Below are 18,252 nucleotides of genomic sequence, written 5' to 3' on the forward strand. Positions count from 1 at the left end.
TCCGAAGTAAACCTCAAGGGTCCCCTGGCGGGTGTGCCCATTTCTCTGAAAGACTCGGTGCAAATCAAGGGCTTCGATATTACACTTGGCTATACCAAGTTTGCTTGTAAGCCGTACAAGGAGGATGGTCCTATGGCAAAGCTGCTAAAGGATGCTGGTACGTGGCCTAAACTACGGAAAGTCGCAAAAAGTATACCTTCGCTAATGATGAATCCCGTCAGGTGCCGTCCCATATGCCAAAACGGCGCTGCCCGTGACGCTTCTGTCGTTCGAATCGGCAAATGCTCTCTGGGGTCATTGCCTTAACCCACACGTCCCTGAATACTCCCCTGGAGGCTCGACGGGTGGTGAAGGTGCTCTGCTGGCTCTTGGTGGTCGCATCGGTATCGGGTCTGATGTTGCTGGCTCGGTTCGCGTTCCCGCGGCTTGGAGCGGCATCTACTCCCTCCGCTGTAGTACTGGCCGTTGGCCCAAGGTTGGAGTCAACACCAGCATGGCTGGCCAGGAAGGTGTTGCCAGTGTCTTCAGCCCGATGGCCCGTACTTTGAACGATCTCACCTATTTCACTAAAGCTATTGTCGGAATGAAGCCTTGGAACTACGACCATACCGTCCACCCTATCTCCTGGAGAGAAGACGAGGAAGTCGAAGCGCAGAACAAAAAGCTGAGGATCGGCCTCATGAGCAACGACGGTAAGTTTCAAGAGTGGAGACGGAAAGGATGCTGCTGAGCGTTGCTGACGACATGCAGGTGTTGTTCCCCCAACGCCGGCCATTGAACGTGCGATTTCCACCACAGTAGCCGCCCTCACCGCCGCTGGGCATACTGTGTCTGAGATCACACCCCCGGCTGCGGCTGACACTTTTACCGGTCTCTCCCTCGCCTCGCAGCTGCTCAACTCTGACGGGTGCGTCACTTTTAACTCGCATCTGCACAGCTTTGAGCCATCCGACCCTGGTGCGGATCAGCTGACACGGATTTGCAATCTGCCCCGTCCCCTGCGTTATCTCTACTATCTTTGGGTTCGGTACATCCGACGGGATGAGAAGTGGGCAACGCTGATCCGCGGATTTGCCCCCAAGTCTGCGGCGGAGCTTTGGAAGCTCACTGCCCAGCGGGAAGCTTTCCGGGCGACCTGGCACAGCTGGTGGGATGCCGAGACGCAGCAGTACGATTTCATTCTCTGCCCTGTCAATGCGACGCCGGCTCTGCCCCACAAAGCCATGCACGATGCGGTCTCATCATGCGGATACACGTTCCTCTGGAACCTGCTGGACTACACGGCCGGTGTCCTGCCTGTCTCGCACGTGGACGCGAAGAAGGATGCCCTGTCAGGGCCGTACAAGAAGGTGCTGAAACAGCTGGGAGCCAACAACGCGGTGGCCTACGGTGCCTGGAAGCACTACGACGCGGCGAAGATGGCGGGATTGCCTACCGCGGTGCAGGTGGTGGGGCGCAGATGGCAGGAAGAGAAGGTGCTGGGATACATGGCGGCAGTTGAGGAGGCCTTGGAGCAGTATCGGGACCCGGTGACTGGGGAAGGAGGAAAATACCCATTGATTGAGCTTGACTGAATTTATTCCCCGGAAGTTTTTCCCAAATTGGGGGGTTAAATGGACGAAGTCTAATATTACGTCTGTTTTTTTAAAGTAAAGTCTATATGACTGAAAGTAGGTAGGGTAGACAGTAATTATTATCCTCTGCATCGAGATCCGGGCCGAACCATGGGCCAGGCCAGGTCACCGGGGAAGAAGCAGGGGGATGGGGCCTGGAGAGAGCAGCGGCCGATCACATCTAGCCCATCGGTTACTGATGAAGGAAAGGATAAGAGGATAGAGAATTAGGTTATAAGTCGCCGAGTCATGGTCTGAGGTACGTCATGGGGGAGTTGGTGGCCCATTGTTCATGTGATGAGCAAGGCAGAGAGGTAGGTTAATCCTGGGACGCCACCCATCCCCAAAGTTCTCCAGGGGCGAAGGCACCATCGCCGCATTAACCTTAAGTGGGGATGGCGTTGCAACAAGCTGAGCTAAGTAAGTAAAGACCTGGGGCCCGGGCCCTTGTCTGTGACCGGTTCAGAGCATAATATTCTGTACAGTTAAGCATGTTTATTTTGCTCTGCATGAAAGAGGTACTTTATTTAGTCTAGACAATCTTTCGAGTGTTTGCTGCTTGCTTATGATCTGTCATGTCTAGAACGCTGATCTCGGAGCAAGTGATCATCATCAGTGAAATGGGTCGGTTAATGCTGGGTCTAAGCTGCTGTGCTCGGAAATGAAGAGAAAGGCGCAGAATTTAGAAAGGAGAAATAGTACTGATAAGGGGAAAAATGAAAAAGAAAAAGAACGAAAGAAAGGGAGTGAGTTAGTTGAGGGAGTGACCTGTCAGGCCGAGCTTGCAGCGGATGGGTCCGATAATGTGGGCAGAAGAAAAGAGGATATACTTTTGCGGTCAACCTTGGGAATTTCCCCGCATTGACCGGTGGTTGGTTGTTTGGCTGGCTGGCTGGCTGGGATCCATGGATTGTGTTTGTGAGAGAGAGAGGGTAGGTGGATTTAAGGTGTCGGGGTGAGCGAGGGAGTTGAGTGAGTTAATTGAGTGAGTGAGTGAGTGAGTGGGGAAGGGAGAGAGAGGAAGAGAAGGTGGTGGTGTTTTTGGAGGGAATAGAAAAGATGATATGATTACGAAGGGATTAATGAAAAAAGGAGACAAGAGAGAGAGAGAGAGAGAGAGATAGCACCTCTTACGCTCACTGGAGGTGGTAAGGTGGTGTGGAGGAGAAGGGACCACTGCAGAGGATGGATCGATCGGAGAGCAAGCATAACTAACTAACTAAGTAAGTAAACTAGAGCAATTAGTAGATAGTGCGAATGTTAGTCGCAGAACTAGACACGGATCTAAGTTCAGTCAAGATGGTTTAGTTTTTTGACAGGCACGAATTAATCGCTTGGACGCTTTCAATGGTTGGGGATTTTGCTTTTTTGGCTCTCTTCAGCGACGATCCGCGCCGCTTTTCCCTCGTCCTTTTTTCCTGCTCTGGCTTTTCGCTTTTCGCTTCTCTCTCTCTCTTTGATTTAATTTAATTCAACTTTCTCTCGCCCCCAGACCTCTTTCTCTCTCTCTCTCTCTTCTGCCTTTTATTTCTCTCGGATTTTCTTCTTCCCCTCCCCCAATTTTATCCGCTCACCCAATCTCCCCCCATCCTTCCGTCATCCATTCTCGCCCCCTTCTTCTTCTTCCTCTTTCTGGTCCCTCCCCCTCCTCCTTTCCGCCCCCCCGGAATATCGCTCAAGTACTCCCCTGCGTTCAATTCCTAATTAGCCTAAAGATTAGCGTCAAACGTCGGTCCGATGATTCTTCCTTCGTCTCGCGTCTTGTCCGTCCCTCATTGATGCGGCCCAATCAAGCCTCCGCCGCCGCCGCCGCCGCCTTGACTACCACTACTACGTCCACTACTACTACCCCTGCTATCCTCACTACCATCCTCGTCCCCTGGTGCGCCTAAACAAACCTCCCTCCTTCGCTTCAATCCCGTCTCGCTTCGTCCACTGCATCCTCCTCGCCTCGCCGGAACAGAATGCTACCCTGGGCGTCTACCGTGCTCAACCGTCCTCGTCGCATCCTGTGCTCTTGATCGGCAATGACCCTTAGCGGTGGAAGAAAGCGAAGCAGAAAAAGAAGAAGACAAAGCCCTCATGGCGTCTACTAAAGGTGTCGCTGCCGGGCGGAAGAAGGACGCCATTCACTTCGTCAATGCGCGCCCAGCATCTGAGACGGAGCGGATCAAAATCCAGCGGCTGGTCCGCGCCCATGTGGGCAAATGGATCTCCGACCAGACCAAAGATCGTTCGTCCGGCCCAGAATCGCCCGACAGCAATCAATCCCAGTCGTCCTCCTCGTCCCCAGATGCCACCAGTCAGTCTCCGCCACAGGGTGCAGTTCCGCCCGGTCCAGGCCTCCATTTGTTGACGCCTCCGAACGGCTCTCCGTCCCCCGCTGCTCTAACGCCTTCCGCCCTTCCCCTGACCTTCCCCTCACAACACACCCCTCCCTCTGGGACCCCCATTCGCCGTACTTCATCGGATCTTTCCACGACGCCTTCTCCAGAATATGGATATGCCGACTGTCCGCCCTCGGCGCAGGGGGTGGCAGGCGAGTCGCGGTTCCAGTTTGATCCGGAAGATCTGGAGTTATCCCCCGAGACCGTCTGGCAGTTCCAGCAACAGACTCTCGATGAAACACCCTATGATCAAAGCGAAACTACGAAGAGGACTACGACTTCTGATTCGTTCAGCGCACCGGCTCCCTCGTCGGCTACATCTATGGATTTTATTGAGAGCTTTGGTTGCGTCGCCGTCGATCCGTTTCATACGAACCCAATGGATCTGGCAAGAACGGAAATTGCGGCTACAGAAGAATACTGTTCGTGCTCATCTCTGTTCCTTCTCATTACATTCTTATTTTAGAGCGCTAACATATGGTATCCGTAGGTCTCTATGTCCTGTGGCCCGGCCTAACCCCCGTCTCTCCCGGTCAGGAGACGCGACCATCCAGCACCAGCTGGTTACCTCTCGCTTTGCAAGATCGCACCTTATTCACTGCCTTCGTGTTTGGTTCTCTATCTCACAAGCGCCTTCGGTGGCTCAATGGCTGGATTGCACGGGAATCCTTCCTGCCAGAAGAGCAGCGGATTTTGCAATGGTGTGAAATGGAAACCATCCAGAACGTCACGCGGGAAGTCAGTAATCCCAGTCGAGCGGTCTGTGATTCAGTAATTCTCGCTGTCATCTGCATGGCACATAATGTCGCCGAAGATCACGGACGGGGCATCCATCGGACGCCGCCATTCGATCCGCCGCTACCACGTCTGCAGTGGCTGGACGTCTATGGGGCCCTTCCGCCGAACCTGGTCCATATCAAAGGTCTAGTGCAGATGGTGCGGTTACGGGGAGGTATCGAGAATCTGACCCTCCCTGGGCTCGCTGCAACCCTGTCCTTGTATGTCTTATCTTCCCCGGAATTATCACTTCTCATCACAACTAACAATACTTTTCCAATCTTAGCTCCGACATTGTGACCTGCAGCACCTTCCTCATGCCCCCCGTATTCACCTTCATTCCCCTCTTCCACGAGCGGCGAAACTTCACCCTGCAGAAAATGCTCGGCTTCACAACCGCTGATGTAGAGCGCCGATACGCTCCCCTTCGAGACATCGGCCTCACCGCCGAACTAGTAGAAGTCCTATACGCCATGCATATCTACATGAGACTCGTCGAAGAGCACATCAAAGCCCACCTCGTCAACCCCGACTACTCCCTCATCTCCGACCAACGCAACCTCACCCAATACACCCTCCTCTCCCTCCCCGCAGCCAGCCAGCTCGAGGGGTTTTCCGCCTACAAGCCACACGAAATCATCTACGAGGCCTGCCGACTCGCGGCCCTCATCTACGGCGTTGGCGTCGTCTTCCCCCTCCCCTACCAAAGCACTCCCCTCGGCCAACTCGCCAAGCTCACCCAAAACGTCCTCCAAATCTCCGACCTCGCCTCCACCTGGAGTCACCCCCAAGCCCGCATCGCCCTCTTCTGGGTCCTCGTCCTCGGCGGCATCGCCGCAGACGACCGGCCCGAACGAGCCTGGTTCGTCCACGTTCTCAGTCAAGCCGCCGCCAGCCACGGCATCAGATCCTGGGTCGACGCCCGCAAACTCCTCGGTCTGATGGTCTGGTCTGATCGTGCCTGTGACCGACCGGGTAGTGATCTCTGGGCGGAGGTGAAACTAGCCATGGTTAGAATGGATTGAATTATCCTATACTCTCCCTCTCCCTCTCCCTCTCTCCCACTTACACTCCATCATCCATACATACATACCATTCTAGTTTCATCGTTTCCCCTTCTACATTCCATCAATTACCATTACCCCCTTTGCAACAGGGTCTATGCCTCATTTTTATCTTCCATTCTCTTATCCCTATATTTTTTTTAATCTTTTTATCGTTATCATTATTATTTTTATTGTTATTATTATTATACCCCGCTCGGAAGGAAGTGTGCGGTAGATAAGTATGAGTTACGAGGTTACGAAGCAGCAGCGGAAGCAGAAGAAGCAGAAGATGCAGTGTGAGGTAGGATGGATACGTGTATCAGCTTGGTGGTGGTGGTAGTGGTGGTTATTACTTGTTTGTTTGGTTGGTTGGTTGGTTTTCCGTGTGTGCGTTGTGCGGGTTGTGTGTGTTTTATCCAGAGTGCAGTCAGTACATTAGATCGTTGTTTGGTGTAACTACGAGTATATACAGGTGTTTTGGTTGGAAGAAGAGAAATTGAGGAAGGAAGGAAGGGAATATAAATATAGTATTTAAAGAAGTAACATTATCATTTTATTTTATTGTTTCCTTTCCGTGAATGGGCGTGTCGTGTCGATCTGGAGTGGGGTGGGGTGGATTGAACAATACTGGATATAAAATGAAAAAGGAAGAGATAGAGAGAGACAGACTGCTGGTTTATGCCCCTAGGCAAATATATCATCCCAACCCTTCCAAACAATGATAATCCAATCAGCTGCTATAACTATCTATGTGTCTTATCTACAGGGGAAGGAATGTATAGGCATGAAGTTAGAACCACCGGGGTATATGGACCCAATCGAGCGATAAGCCTTTCTTATCCAGCAAGGCAAGTTAAGAAGACGGGCCTCCAACTGCAAAGGAACTCCGACGGCCCCGGATACTATTACCTAGCAGCGGTGTCGTCTCATCCGCATACCAGTCCCGAGCATTTACCCGGTCATCGTGCCCCGCCACGAGTCCACTCTCAGCGTTGGCTCCATCGGCGGCTTCTTCTTGGGCTAACTTCGCGGCAGCTAGCTTTTTAGTCTGCCATGAGACGTATATGACCAAAGCTAGGCCAATAGGGAATGTCAATCCTGTGAGCATCGCGTTGACGGGAATGGGATTGCGGTCGAAGACGCGGAAGACAAGTGTGTCGAGGCCTGTCTGAGCGAAGTTTCCCAATCCCGCCAGACAGATGATGAGGCCGTATACCTTGCCGAAGGTTTGGAAGCCGAAGACCTTGGAAGAGTAGTCAGAGACGGATGTATAGTAGAACGGCCGGTATATGACGAAGAGAATGATATTGGCGTAGCCGGCGAGGATGCTGGGGATGCAGCCGAGGAGGCCAATGACCGTGGCTGTAATAACAAGGATACCAAGCACAACTGGGGTCCTAGCATTGTCGAGGATGGCGCCAGTAAAAGGGACGGAGATCAGGCCGCCGAGAGGGAGTAAAACGTCGAAAGTAGAATTCAACGTTTTGGCACGCTCGGACGAGTCGAGAAGATAGGTGTATTGTTGACGAATGGTGGCGACGAAGTAGTTGATTCGAAGCATTTGGAGGACGGTGAAGAGTGTGATGAGCACGAACCATGGGGTGCGGATTTGCTGCAAGGCTGAGCGGCCATGAAGGGCACCCCAGACGCCGCCAGCAGTGTGAGAGATAGTCGCAGTCTGCTCTACTTCTAGTTGTGACTGATGGTCCTGCTCGGGCGCAGGGGCATGTAGCAAGTCCTCAATTTGATTAATAACAGTCTGCCGCTGAAGACGGCGGTCGTTGCGCTGCCGTTCCCCTTCGTTACGATCATCAATAGCTTCGTCCACCCGGTCAGTTGCCTCCGCTACGATTTGGTCTTCCGCCTGCTGGACAAGCTCTCCTGCCGTCTTGTAGGAGGTTGTGGGCATAACCGTTAGCTGAGCAGTCAGGATGAAGATCGGTACAGTGAGATAGATAAGGAAGAATCTCGATGTAGTGAAGGCCCCATCAGTCTTCTCGTTTACTAGACGAAACACGAGGAAAAGTGCGCTGGAAGCGTCGAAAGCACCCGTGAGGGTGGACAGGATCAGACCAGAGTGGGTCGGGAAGGTGTTCGACAGTTGATATGATGGGACGAAGATGAAGGGGCCCCCGAGGGATAGAAAGAGGTATCCTGGTAAATAAGCATCAAAGGATAGTTTGGGTGCGAATCCGAGTAGAAGACTGCCCACGGTCAAACAGATACTGCCGATGATGCCACACACGCGAGGGCCATGGGTGTCTAGTATGGCACCTACAGGCAAGGCTGACACATTTGTTGCAACGGCGGCTACCGTAAACATTAAGTTTAGCCTGGAAGTTGTCTGTTAGTTTTTATGTGCCGATACAGATCGGTATGTGAGACGACGCACCGGATGTCCTGTCGATAGCATACATCTGAGCCGCTATCGAGCTCGTCCTTTGAGCACAGGTTGCGATAGACTCCTTCTTTGACGAAGATAGGCTTGATTGCCGCGAATCCAAAGACTACTCCTGCAGAGAGCAAGCAATATACAACTGCGATACATACCTGCACTTTGGATGGTCAGAGTGTGCATTGTCTCGGTGGTGAGATAGGCAACTTACAGATTCGTTTCGAGCGGCTAACCTCAAAGGCTCCCGTAGTTTCTGGGCCCGCAGGTTGCTGTGGCCTCAGAGTGCCATCCTCTTGTGGTTGCTCCAAAGGTTCAGACTCATCAGCCCGAAGGCGTCTGGGTGATGCACCTCGGTAGGGTCTATCGGACTCATCCACGAAGGTCTCGTTCCAACCGGGTCCAGCATAAGGATTAAAGTTCAGGCGATCTCGGAAGGGGGGGCGACTACTAATGTTTGATTGAAAAGATGATGACAGTGAAGGCTCTGGAAGGTCATGATATCTATCTTCATCGTCCGAGTCCTCTGGTCTCGGCTGACGGCGGAATGCAGCAGGGTTCTGTTCCCAAGACTCCAAGAAGGAGATGCGATTGAGAGACATTTCTCTGTGAGCAATGAGAGGTTAGGCATGGCTAGAGAAAGGGATCTGGTTTTTTTGGGATGGATTACCTCGGACAATCCCCCTACCCCAAGATTCTGGTCCGTCGAGCGACCAGATATATATAGTGTGATATGTATATAGTAGCAGATATGCGTGGTATTCGCGAGGGACAAGCTATGACGATGTCTGGTTGGCTGTGGAGTCCGACCCGTTTTCGGCCCGTCGATCAAAAAAAGGAGGGGCGGAGAAGCTTCAAGAGCCGAAAGGATACGTGGAATGGGGTAGTAGATAGGGCAGATAAAGCGTGGAACGAGGATCCCTTGCTGCAGTGGAGGATCAATTGCATCTGGGCGCACAGAAAGAGTTAACGTCGGACGGTGATTGAATGCATCGCCGATCCGGGATTTCTGTGCTGCGCCGCCCAAAGAAGAAGCGGCGATGTGCTGCCAGCAATCACCTGACTGCTGCTTTCCCCGCGCCTGCTGTTTTCGGTCACGCCTCCATTCCTTCCTTTTTCTCTCGTTTGTTTGTCTCTACTTCTCGTCCCCAATTTTGAGGGATGGATGGAAAACTTTATTTCCCTTTGGCTTCCTGTCCCCCTGCTCATCTTATCTTCTCTGATCATCCGTTGTCTCCAGTTTTCCCTTACTGCTAAGTTACTACTCCTTCCTACTTTTGACTTTCCCCCGACCGATTTGTGTCCGAATATATAATGGTCTGGAAAGCTTATCAGATGTCAATTGGCTCACGTAGCTTTATGATCTACAAGCCCCCCCAAGCCTTTAGACCCTCCGCAGTCTCCCTGAAGGCTGCAGCTGCGCCAAAGGTTGTATGACTACCCCATGTCATTGGTCTGAACCTCCTCCTTCGGATCTAAGTAGCGGCATATTCGTGTGCTAGGTGCTCACGGGATCCCAGAAACCATCATACTACGGGGTTCTCTTAGCACCACTGGATCGGTGGTGCCACCAGAGAGAGGTTCTTCATCAGGAGACTAGTGCATCTAGATCTTTCAGTCATCATACAATACAATGGGCAATTGCAATGCTTCCTGCGCAGACAGGCCACTGGCTCGATTGGTTGACAAGTCACGGAACGCCTCTCAACTCGACTGATGCGCTGTCGTTTGCTTTTCCCGCCCTAGTAACTCTGCCCTGAAAATATTCCGGCCCTTCTGATTGGCAGTGGCCACCATACCACGCTAGATACAAGCGGAGAAACAGTGTTCACGGACCATCCGGAGGCTGGAGCTGCGGCACACCCCTCACCTTGGTGATGCGAACAAATCTATTCGCCGGAGAGCAGCAATGCCGAAGGGGAAAGTCAACGGACACAGGCCCAGGATCTGCGTGAGCAACAGATAGGTTCAACAGGGGGCCTCATGTTCCCTCGCCAATGGCACCGGCAGTCACAATCTAGACCTGTCGAGTGGCAGGGGTAGGGGGACTAAGCAGTAAGCCTCTGTCGAATGGTCATTACAGGACAATAGCGATGTATCCGAGATGCTCACTAACAACCCACAAGCTGGCTAGGATGATCAATACTAAGGTCACTGTGGCTGGTTGTTGGGAGCTGGAACCCACCGGGGCCATGCACGGCTGACACCCTAAAAGTCCGTCACCTTGCAGACTTTTTTTTTTCCTCCCCCAAAGCTCCAAGAACATAGTTGCTGGTAGCTGAGAATTGGATGGAGCTCCTGACGAAAGGTGCAATAAAAAGTGCCCATTGCTTTCCTCGCTAGGCTAGCTTGAACCGAAACGTTCCGGCTCTGGTGGACTTCCCATTTAGCTCGTGAGGATTTTCTGCTTCGGGCAGTGATCAGAGGCGGGCGTATGTGTCCATCACCATGCGCTTCGTCGGAGAGAAAAAGTAGCGACAATTGAATCAGCGGCATCATTTCCCGAACCCTGGCTAGACTCCCTCCATATTGTATCCAGGGAAATTAAAAACGGGCGCGCTGGCTTATTTCTCGGGTATGATGGGGAACCGTTTTGCCGGCCATGTTTTGGGTTCGGTTTGGGCCCCTGAAAGGCTGAAACCTGGAGCGACTGGCAAAAAAAGGTCGGGTCTGGTGTTCACGCTAAGGAAGAGATCGACTCGAGCCGTTCTCGTTTTTGTATAGGGTTCTTTTTCCCTTTTTTCTCGCCCCTCCAATCCTTATTTGCCCTGGGGGCTCCATGGCCATCACGCCGGCGCTCCACTCCGCATGAACCATCCTCCATTGGGCATTTAACCGTTGAACATTGTTCTGCCCATCCTAATCACCGTTGCTGAGGCGGTCGCTTTTAGCTGCAGCGGAGTAGTCCAACATCGACTCGGCCTGGCTCCCCTTTCTCCTGCCTCTTCCTCTTTATCTTTCGCACATCAATGGCTGCTTCCTGCCGTTGATGCCTCTGCCCCTCCATGGCTACTGTTGCGACTGCCTGTCGAGGACCGACCTGACAACAACGTGATGAGGGGGTGGTAAGTTCTGGCGTCCCCTGGTGCGAATCTTGTTTCTTTTCTTTCTTTCCTGGCCCAGTCTGTTGGGATGCTATTTGGGCGGCATGCGGCCGCTGCTTTTCGACCAAGCTAATGCAACCGTTTACGTTCAGTCTCACCTGCCGTCAACGCCATCTCAAATGTAATTCATTTCCCCCTGCAGAAACCTGGGTTTATCGGACGGGCATGGCCGGCTTTCCAGTTCAGCGCCTCTAACCGTGATATTTTAGGTGACAAGACGGGGTCCTCGTGCTTGCGATGCCAGCGATCGGGACGACAGTGTATCCCAGCTCCGACGAAGACGGAAGAGGTCACTTTCCGACACGGGCAAAATCCGTCGCTACGTCCAAAGGGCCCTCCCCGTTACGGAGAAAGCGACCTCGCGTTTCCTCCCGATCAGATATGGGTTGGGATGCCTGCGCAGGGTTGGTACTTCTGCAAGAACGAAGGTTTGAGACTTGCACTGATGACGGCTCCGTAGTCTCCTTCGAGGACGAAACAGATCGTACAGCGGCGGACTATCATGTTCTCCCGGTGAATCCCTCGCCAGCATCCCGAAAAGACGCAGTCAAGCGTCGATCTCTAGCTTCTGTGGCAACTCCCACATCGTCGCATGCCCTCCAGCCTGTACTGTCCCCGAGTGACACCACTCCCACCACAGCCTTTCCGCCACAGCGCCTGGACCCAGTCAATCTACCTTTCGCATTTGATGAGCTCCGCGATCGACAGAAAGTCGCAAGTTTCAATGAGGCGTTCCTCCTTCGGCACTTCCGAAAAACGCTCGGCCCATGGGTGCTTTACCCCATTCTTCGATCACGATACGGTTGGATTAAGGCTAATCGTCGCTTTCTAGTTGGATGTTTGCGATCATGAGAGACATTTCTCTTTGGATGTGGTGGAACGGGCACCTACGAATCCCCTTCTACTCTACGCATGTTTGGCTATAGCAGCCCGTCATCTCTCCCATACAAATCATAATATTCCCCCGAATACCGCAGATGGAAATCATGAGCGGTGCATCGGGATACTCTTGCCTGTTCTGGAAAACAAAGAGATTGAGATCAGTATTGATATTCTTCTTGCTTCTACCGTGATATTGCGCTTCTTCGAGCAAATTTCCTGTGCGTTCCCGTTGGCAAAGCCCTCTAATCTGATTGAAGCCATCTAATACTTTGAGCAGCTCACAGCCCATCGAACGACCTTCAGCGTCATCTACTAGCCGGCTCAGTCTATATAAGTTCTCAGGTCGAATGTGCTACATCAGGCGGACTCGCAGAAGCTTCATTTTGGGTTTTCGTGATGCAAGATATCCAGTTTGCCTTGGCATATCAGAAACCACTGCGGTTGACACTGAGTCCATTCGGGGAGAGACTGTACCTCTTATGGCAGCACGACTCATCTCAGAAAGATCGAGATTGGGCGCATAGAGCCATTTGGCTTCTTGCAGAGACGATCAATCACTGCTATGGGGTGCATGCATCGCTGGAGATGGAAGTGCTGGGTCGGAGTACCCTGAAACGAAGGATCCATACTTGGGACTTGGAAAAGCCGGATATTTTTCGACCACTGCATTACTCCGCTGCAGACCCAAGAATTGGCAGACCTTTTCCCGTGGTCTGGTTTACAAGGTCACTCCATGGTATGTACCCTTGGGAGTATCAGTGATCGGCCGTTGACGTTCCGCTTAGCGATCGCAGTACAACATATTTGTATGGCGAAAGCTTTGATCCTGCAGCAGGAACTCAGAACCCTTTATTCGACGCCTAGTCCACAAGATATCCAGATGACCGAGGTACGCTGCCACAGACTGCAACTTTCAGGGGAAAGCCTAATTGGTGCTGTTCAGGGAAACATGACGCGGAGTCTAAGCATTTTGTTCGGAATTGCACTGTCGGTTGATGACGAGATATCTCTGCGCGTCATGGCATGCCACGCACTGTGCGCCTGTAAGTAATAATTTCCGCCCTGGCTGTGGCCCACCTGCTGGATATGGAAGCCCACTAACTGATTGATTGATCCACCAGGCGGCTCCTGGATTCGTGACCCTCTAGCGCAGACATGTTTGCTGGATCTTCTTCGGAGGACCGAAGCTGAGAATGGCTGGCCATGGTCATACATGGTCCAGAAGCTAACCCAAGAGTGGCGCTTGACCGTCAGGTAAAAGCTGTTGATCAGCTGACTCAGATCATTTTGTGCTGTTTCTCAACCGCGTCGTGATGATCATTCACTTTTTGGCAACCGACAAGTGCTTGAACACCAGAATTCTCCAGAGGTCTACCACACTTGACCGCTGTTTCTTGCTTTGTCCGATGCTCGCTACGAATCATGATCAGCAAGTGGGGAAAGGTCCAGCCAGTGCCGGAGTACGCCGGCTTGCAGACGCTGGCAGTCTGGCAGGCCGACCCGCAAGACAGCTGTTTCCTCGCTAATGCAGCCTCGGCCGAATGGAGTCGGCTCCTTTCGCACTCTATCACAATAGCGTGTGGGACCGGGGAGGAGGCTGTTGGGATTCTACCTCGCTTATTCGCCGTGGCGTGCTGAGTGAGTGGGTCTTATGGCCATACCCACTGACTTGTGATAAGCCTCTTGAATGGGTACTGCACGCGAACGAGTTGTTAATTTACCAGCATGGAAGTCTGATCCTCGACCCTGGAGCACGACATGAGGAACATATATCCGAGCAGACCATCGGACAAAAACAAAAGTACTACTAGCTTAAGTAGTTTATGACATTTTCCTATGTATATAAATATACCCAGAAGTGTACTCCAATAGTATAGATACACATGATAAAAAGATAATTAACCAAGAAGAGTAGGGATATCATCAACATATATATAAACAAATCCACCTCCCCAGAATGAAAGATATTTTACGGAACCACATCCAAAATCACACATCAATAAAACCCCATGCCCATGCCCATGCCCATCCCCCCATCCGCCTGAAACGGCAAATTCAGAATCTCATCACCCAGCATATTCCCCAACATGAACAAATTCTCGGGATCAAACCCCATCTGCACACCCAACTCGGGAACAAACAACCCTTGTATCGTATTTCCTCCTCCCGCCGCTCCTCCCCCACTAGTACCAGCACTAGCACTAGCACTCGCACTACCAGTAGCAGCAGCACCAGAACCAGGAGTAGTAACCACCATCCCATTCCCGTTACTCGCATTGTTCGGATCCGTTCCGAACCCTTGGACATCTTGGTATGAGGGACTGAAAGTAGGGTAGAATTGGCGGGGTGGAGGGGGGTATTGTTGGACCCAGGTTGATGATGCTGGGTCGGCAGTTGAGTCGGTGGGGTGAGTGTGAGTGTGAGAATGAGAGTGAGGGACGGGGAGGTCTGATGATGATGATGGTGGGGATTGTTGGGGTTGAGGTTGGGTAGTGAGGAGGTCGGGGTATGTACTTGTGGTGGTGGTGGTGTTGGGTGTGTAGATTGGTCTATTGGTGGAAGTTGTTTGGGTTTGGGTTGGGGATGGGTTGTTGGTTGTGGTTGTAGAGCGGGATTGAGGATCGCCCATGGCGACTTCGCTGAGGAGGTGGAGGGGGGTTTGGCCTTGAGTCTGGTTTTGTTTGTCTTGGTGGGGGGGTTGCTGAAGGGTATGGGTTAGTGAGTGTTGAGTGTTTGGTATATATATAGGGATGGATATGTAGGATGGGGTAATCGAACCTGAAGTCGCTCTTCATCAGAGCATTTGTACAGTGATAATGCTTCCTTGAGGACAGGACCCTGGTCTTTGCGTTTCATGAACCAGTTCCGGAGGAGAGTCAGGACAACGCTGAATTTAGCTGGGGTGCGACCGCCCGGGGTTTCGCCGGCTTTGGTGTAATGACGGATGACCTTGTCCAGGTAGTTTTCTGTCTTGAGGCTGCTGAGGTCGATGACTTGGGCCATGCGGGTGTCTGGGCTGGAGACGATGGAGTAGATCTTGATGAGGGCGACGATCGCGAAGGAGGTTCGGGCCAGAGCGACGGTCGGGGTTAGGACGAGGTCCTTGGTTTCGATGGAGCAGATGGTGTCGATGGCGTCGTGGATGGAGGTCAGGCAGGTGCTGAGGGCGTTGATGTGAGCTGGGCTGGTGGGGCTGGCGAGATCGTCGTTGGCGGTTTTGGGATCGTCTCGGTGGAATTCTACGTGCATGGCGTTCTCGTGGAGGAAGAGGTTGATGATGCAGTCGGCTTGTTTCAGGATGGCTGGGGGTGTGGTTAGTGGTGAGGTAGCTGGGGAGTTGGGGTTGGTGGGTTCGACGTACGGGAAAAGTGCTCTGGTGGAGTTTCTCGGCGCCATTGGTCTAGTTGTCTTTCGAGAACGCGGAGCGTGTAGAGGAACTTTGGGTCTGAGAAGGATAATACGGTAGGGGCGTCGTCGCTGGTGAATTGGACGGCTATATCTTCGAGGATATGGGCTAGCTTTGCCCATTGGATCATGCCTTTGTCGGATGGTAGGGCCTCTGGTGACTTTTCGAGTATTTCCACGCATTCATCCATATATGGCATCCATCGGACTAGATTCACGCGTCTCAAAGAGACGGCACACCTGTATGGCTGTTAGCGGCTAGATGGCACGATGAGTAGGGGAAAATGAGAGACGAACTGCACGGCGACGAAATAACAAGCGAGCCACGTTCGTCTCGCCTCGGCTGAATCCAGGTCTACGACGATAGATGACTTCTTCGAGATAAGCTCCTTGACTAGGGCGAACGGCTTGGACTTGGGGATCGCCTTCCGATTGAGACCCAGATCCATTGCTAGTGAGACAGCAATGTTTGACAACTGATAGAATTTGACCTCTTCAAAGTTGTCTGGTGGCGTGTACCAGTTGCAGCAGACTAGGATCGCCTGGACTAGATCCAGTGACTTTTCACCTTTCACGATAACTCGTTCGGCAAGCACTTTGTACAATTCATCCAGCAGCGATAGCTGCAGGTGTGGTTGAATAGTACCGATCGCGGCTGCAACTATAGCGTGAAACAGCACCGGCTTCTTCTGCCGCACCTCATCCATTGTTGTGCCCGGTGGGAACACCACCATAGGTATGAGGGTGGCCATTCGATCGACGTACTTGGTAAATGCCTCCTGAGCCAGTGTCTCACTCACGACGCCTCTGTCAATCAGATCACCCCCGCCCTCGCTGACCGTATCTTTAGGCTGTGTCTCCAAGCCGTATCCCATAGCCCGCCATTGTTTGAGAGCCTTATTGTACAATGACTGGTCGTCGCTAGGGCTCGAAGTGCGAGAAGACACTGGAGCAGTCTCTTTGATCTCCCCACTATGCCGCCGCTTGCTCCCCGCCGTGCTGGAAGGTGACCTCAAGGGTATCGATCCATTAGTAGAGGCATGCGCCGTGGATGAGAGCCAACGCCTTCCTGGGTGCTCCTCGCGCGGCGGCTCAAGAGCGGCGGGCGGCGGAAGAGGGTGCGGTTCGTGGCCCTGGGAGGCCTGCAGGCTTGCCGTCAAGGCATCAATCTTCCTCTCCAGCTCCGCCACGCGACTGTCGGTCTTCTTCTGGCGCTTGCGCGTGGGAACGGTCACGATACAGTTCCGGCCGGCCTTGGCGCATCGTTTACACGTGCCATTGGGATGGCTGAGATCGGGCTCGCATCGGACTTTGAGTTGACGGCATGCTTCGCAGGCGCGCGGACGTCGCAATTCGGCATACGGATCGTTTGGATCGACGGGGTCGAGTTGAGAGGATGTGCTGGGCACCGAGCCAGGTTCAGGCCCGCTTCGGTATATAGATGGCGTCGACTGGGAGTGCGCGGCGCTGCCGTAATAGCCGGGCCCACTTGCAGACGAGACGGCGGATCGCAGCTGGTCAGCGGGAGAGTAAGGGGACGGTGGTTCGGGGTAATCGCTGCGGCGTGCAAGAGTGGAGGGACCGGCGGCATTGGGGTCGGGATGTCTGGAAGAGACCGGGGGAGGGATATATTGACGACCGGCTGCGGTGCCGTCGGCAGGAGAGCTGTCACTGCCAGCACGCAGACGCGGATCGATCTCCATCGGTTTGCGGGGACTGGGTTTAAGGCACGTCAGCCTGGGTTGCACGACGGGTGGATGATGGTCGCCATGGCCAACGGAGAGCAATATCACGACCGGCAAGGATTTCCGGTCGCTTGGCCGCACGCGCGCGTTAATCCTAGAAGGGATAGTAAGGAGACCGAAATGAACATCAAGCTTACATTTTTTAATTTGAGAGAAAAGAAGATGAGGGGAGGTGGAAAGGCACGACGCCAGACTCGCTTGGGAGGCTGCAGTTGGGCGAAGGTCGGAGAACCGGACGGTCGGTGACCGACAGCCGACCGTGGAGGCCTCAGGCGGGTGCGTGTTCAAGCCTTAAAAAGGAGTCCCTCCAGGAGATGCTGGATCAGATGCATTAGATATCGGGAACCACGTTCGAAGAAGATGGTGCTTCACTGCCGGGTTTGATGCGACAGATTGTGCGAGGAGAAAGAGATGACAAGAAGAAGAAAGCAGAAAAGAGAGAAAACGCGGAGACGCGAAAAGACGAGCGAAGGAGCCTCAAGTGGAGGGGCGGCTTTCTGTCGCCTGCGATTTCTTGTTTCTACGTCTCTCTCTAAATCTGCCGCCAGACCATAAAATATAACTATACGAATGATTCCATAAAAATCATCCATTTCAATTAATAATGGCCAGGAAGATCAAATTTCTTCTTGGACGCATATCCCATACTTATCTAGGCTCGAAATGATGAATGGATGACTCAACACCCTCAGGCTGCCATTCCTAACTATCTATCGCTGCTTACGTGTGCACCAATCGCCATCTCATCCCCCTTTTCGATCTATAAGTTAGTTACTCTTATCGGTCACGTCTCTGATCAATGAGTATGTAAAAGGTGTAGCATTCGTAAATGTCCAATGTCCGGGGGAAACAGCAGTCGCTCTAACTAAATGGCCAAGAACTCACGCGCCGAAGTAATTGC

General features: G+C 52.7%; 5 protein-coding genes across 5 annotated transcripts; 3 read left to right on the plus strand and 2 right to left on the minus strand.

Annotated features, from left to right (window-relative positions):
• Positions 1 to 132: 132 nt before the first annotated feature.
• AKAW2_81070S (putative acetamidase) lies at positions 133 to 1,574 on the plus strand (the record flags this gene model as incomplete). The annotated part of the gene is made up of 3 exons (XM_041682161.1): positions 133 to 157; positions 222 to 692; positions 751 to 1,574. The coding sequence occupies 3 exons, from the start codon at positions 133 to 135 to the stop codon at positions 1,572 to 1,574; spliced, it is 1,320 nt and encodes a 439-aa protein (XP_041549031.1).
• Positions 1,575 to 3,695: 2,121 nt separating this feature from the next.
• AKAW2_81071S (uncharacterized protein) lies at positions 3,696 to 5,802 on the plus strand (the record flags this gene model as incomplete). Its single annotated transcript, XM_041682162.1, has 3 exons — positions 3,696 to 4,422; positions 4,491 to 4,998; positions 5,064 to 5,802. 3 exons carry the CDS (start codon positions 3,696 to 3,698, stop codon positions 5,800 to 5,802), a joined length of 1,974 nt encoding a protein of 657 aa, XP_041549032.1.
• Positions 5,803 to 6,676: 874 nt separating this feature from the next.
• AKAW2_81072A (putative MFS transporter Fmp42) lies at positions 6,677 to 8,817 on the minus strand (the record flags this gene model as incomplete). Its single annotated transcript, XM_041682163.1, has 3 exons — positions 6,677 to 8,156; positions 8,216 to 8,378; positions 8,430 to 8,817. 3 exons carry the CDS (start codon positions 8,815 to 8,817, stop codon positions 6,677 to 6,679), a joined length of 2,031 nt encoding a protein of 676 aa, XP_041549033.1.
• A 2,452-nt stretch (positions 8,818 to 11,269) lies between these two features.
• AKAW2_81073S (Zn(II)2Cys6 transcription factor) lies at positions 11,270 to 13,459 on the plus strand (the record flags this gene model as incomplete). Its single annotated transcript, XM_041682164.1, has 9 exons — positions 11,270 to 11,280; positions 11,412 to 11,440; positions 11,529 to 11,723; positions 11,780 to 12,090; positions 12,152 to 12,419; positions 12,479 to 12,937; positions 12,987 to 13,090; positions 13,145 to 13,244; positions 13,323 to 13,459. 9 exons carry the CDS (start codon positions 11,270 to 11,272, stop codon positions 13,457 to 13,459), a joined length of 1,614 nt encoding a protein of 537 aa, XP_041549034.1.
• Positions 13,460 to 14,197: 738 nt separating this feature from the next.
• On the minus strand, positions 14,198 to 17,309 carry AKAW2_81074A (putative C6 transcription factor (War1); the record flags this gene model as incomplete). The annotated part of the gene is made up of 4 exons (XM_041682165.1): positions 14,198 to 14,902; positions 14,980 to 15,503; positions 15,563 to 15,846; positions 15,904 to 17,309. The coding sequence occupies 4 exons, from the start codon at positions 17,307 to 17,309 to the stop codon at positions 14,198 to 14,200; spliced, it is 2,919 nt and encodes a 972-aa protein (XP_041549035.1).
• Between the last annotated feature and the right edge of the window lie 943 nt (positions 17,310 to 18,252).

The sequence above is a fragment of the Aspergillus luchuensis genome, chromosome 8, assembly GCF_016861625.1.
Source record: "Aspergillus luchuensis IFO 4308 DNA, chromosome 8, nearly complete sequence".
NCBI classification, from domain to species: domain Eukaryota; kingdom Fungi; phylum Ascomycota; class Eurotiomycetes; order Eurotiales; family Aspergillaceae; genus Aspergillus; species Aspergillus luchuensis.